This window comes from Austrofundulus limnaeus, unplaced genomic scaffold (assembly GCF_001266775.1).
Source record: "Austrofundulus limnaeus strain Quisiro unplaced genomic scaffold, Austrofundulus_limnaeus-1.0 Scaffold164, whole genome shotgun sequence".
Classification (NCBI taxonomy): Eukaryota; Metazoa; Chordata; class Actinopteri; order Cyprinodontiformes; family Rivulidae; genus Austrofundulus; species Austrofundulus limnaeus.
Window position 1 is genome coordinate 250,932 of NW_013952566.1, and position 3,200 is coordinate 254,131.

Consider the following 3,200-nt stretch of genomic DNA (forward strand, 5'->3'; position numbering starts at 1 on the left):
TCAGATTCAAAATACCTTTGAGGAAATGTATTTTCAGATTCAAAATACCTTTGAGGAAATGTATTTTCAGATGCCAAGTAAACTGCATCATAGCGCATGGGCGAAACCCCCCCACCCCGCTGCTTCTGTCCCCGGGGACGGGACAGAAGCAGGAGGAGGTTCTTAAAGAGAAAGGCCAATTTCAAGGCTTTAGAAGAGAGAGGAAGTGATGAGAAGATATGTTTATTTTCTTTTTAAACATAAAAACAGCATTTTAATAACAGCTAAAGGTGACATAGATACTTTGTTAATGTATAGTATTTGAATATATGCCTGAGAAACACATACGGTAATATTGGCCCTTTAAATAAGTTAAGGTTACAGGTCACCTACAAGTAAGTTATAAGGCCCAGTGATCCGTGTGGCTCCTCCTACAGGAAGGGTGTCCCATGCAACTCATTTAGGCTATGCCAAGTCAGATCCCATGATTAACAGTCACCATGGCTCAGGGTAAGGTATTGTGATCCTTTAGCACTGATATCATTGTAAGGGTTCCTGAATCACAGTTTGTCTTGGCTCTCACCCAGAACCAATTTGACACTGAAGACTTGACGGGTTACTTGCCCTAAAAAGTACAGCTTACCATGATAAAATGAGGATACATAAATGAGTGTCAAAAGGAGCCAGTTGTAGTTTGGATACCAGGTAAAAATGCCTTCAACACCTTCAAATAAAGATGTTTTGGGAATAGGGAAGTCTGGGAATCTCAGAATCGCAGTTGGTTGTGCATCAGAATAAAGCATCAGAAAATAGATTTACAACAGTAAGATCTACAGAGAAGAAAGTGCTAAATCTTTGGTACCCTTAAGTAAGGAATGTACAGAGCCCGTCCGATGGCATTGGTTAAAAATAGTTTTTCTTGTGGCCACTACATAATTATCGCACCATGGGAATGAGCTTTTACAAAGGTCCAAATCCTTGGTAAAATCCTGCTGAAAAATTCCAGTTTTACAGCCAATATATAGAAAAAACTTCTGTAGAAGGTGAATCTCAAGAACTTTTATACATTCTGAGTGCTCAAACACTTTAAAATGCCTCAGTCAGCAAACAGAAGCCATTTCAAGAAAGGATATTATTAATTGTTTTTAGCTGACAAAAACATAGCCCTCGAGTAGTTGATGTGAACTTTAATATTTTTTTAATTTTTGTGTGTGTCACAACACAAGACATACAATTTATATACCTGCCAAAAAAGACCAGAATAAATATTATCTTGAAACGTTTTTTTTGTTTTATTTTGTTTTCAATTATTCCATTGTTTGTGTAGAGACTGATTATAGTCTGAGACATCTAAGACAACACTCCTACCTGACAAGAATGTTTTTTTCATCGTTTGTCATCTTTTATGTTAGTAAAGGAAAGTTAAAGTTCACATTTCAGTTTTATTGAGGACACATAAACTGTATTTCAAGACACCTGGTCCAGCAAATAAATCTGAATATGTGGACTGCTTACCAGTTTGCAGCTGACTGGTTTTCCATTCATGTCAGTGGTAGGAGGGGTCAAGGGTTCCCAGTCTCGTCCTTTGTTAAAAGTGATAAGAGTTGTCACTTTACCATCGACCTTCTGATTGGCCAGGAAAACTCCTTTGACTCCACGAACCTGGGAAACAAAATGAATTTACAAGTACTAACTTTGCAAATGGAACCAAAACTTATTGAAATTTAGTGAGTGCAGTGTTTGCTCAACAGGGAACGTTGTAGCTGAAAGTCTTCTTTTTTTAGCCATCTTTCTCAAGCTCACTCTGTCCTCTGAACTCTCTGCCTCCTTATTTTACAGAACGTGCTCATGTAAAGTTTAACATTCAAACTTTAAGCCTCAGAAGCTGTTTTGTAGTTTTTATTGCAATCAATATAGCTTTTTCCTGTGTGCTTTTGTGTGTACAGGTGTTTGTATAATTTGTCCACTGGTTCAAGAAATGTTGCAGTTAAGTGACTAGGGCATTGTCAATTTTACAACTATTGCACTAAAATTTAGTGCAGTAGAAGTTAAGAATAAACTCCAACCCAAACTCTGAGCACTGATTGCATTAAATATTTGCTTAAACCTTTACCTTTAACTATTGTAATGAACTATGTTAGCAAAATAAACCATGAACCAGTCGACAGATTTTATTAAAAGTTTCAGAAAGTAATCAATAGATGCGCATTCCATCCATAACTGATTAACTTTTGAAGTCAACCTAAGTGAAGATTGCTGCCACAGCAGTTCCACCTCAGTCAACTCAAAAAATTGCCAGAACTTAGTTCAATAAACAGATAATGAGCTGATTTTCCCAACCTGATGTGCTCATGTATTAACATCTGTCAAACACTACAACTATTTTGAGTGTTCATTTCTGTGTACCGTTTGTCTTTCTATCTCTAACAAAGATACGAGGTCAGAGTGGCCATGAGCGAGGGATGAAAAGAGAAGTGTAGGTGTAAGTTTTATTGTGAAGGCCTTTGCCTCAATCACTCTTCCCTCTAACTTTCTCGTTGTGCTTTGTTTCTCAACTTGTTTCATGTCCACAAGGCTCATTTATGGAAATGCATTTCTTAAACAATCACTCAGGTGCCACACGGATGAATCAAAACTCAACTGCACAATTAGATTTGAAAGAATAATCAGAGGTTTTAGCTCAGGTTTTGTGGTATTGCTATCTGAGATAATGGCCAAACCTAATTTCACTCCTTTACCCTGTTTTACACGTTCACTCCAGGGACTAGTGATGTAGGTCAAACACATAGGGCTACTTGGCTTTACAAATGAAAACGTTCAGGAAGGTACTTCAAACAAAAGCTGTGCTAGCMTTACAAATTTCTCATTAAGATAGTGTCTTACAACTGTTGGGGACTAGTTGAAGGAACACAGTGGTAGAAAAATACAGAAACTTTCACTTCACACTGAATGACACATTTCCAGAAAATGCTGGTAAAAAAGTGGTTTTACCAGAAATGAAGAAGAGTTTGAGACAAGTTTAAGAGCAGTGAAATACCACCTGAATRTGCATAGTAACACTGAATCACATTACAGAAAGTCTATCAGGGACAACTGATGGCATATGATATTATTAATGGGTGTCCCATTTCATAGAGAAATTTCTAAACCACTGACTTTGTGCCAAAAAGAGGTAAGGGTAATAATGATTCAGTTCAAATAATTTCTCTAATTGGAACTTG

At 37.1% G+C, this 3,200-nt stretch overlaps 1 protein-coding gene across 4 annotated transcripts in view; it reads right to left on the reverse strand.

The window, feature by feature from the left end:
* Positions 1-3,200, reverse strand: part of sorcs2 (sortilin-related VPS10 domain containing receptor 2) — a gene marked incomplete at its 5' end in the record, with an annotated part of 345,732 nt that overhangs the window by 38,689 nt on the left and 303,843 nt on the right. For all 4 annotated transcript variants that reach the window (XM_014017240.1, XM_014017239.1, XM_014017238.1 and 1 more), the window contains 1 exon segment: positions 1,495-1,641. In XM_014017240.1, the coding sequence (XP_013872694.1) occupies positions 1,495-1,641 (147 nt within the window).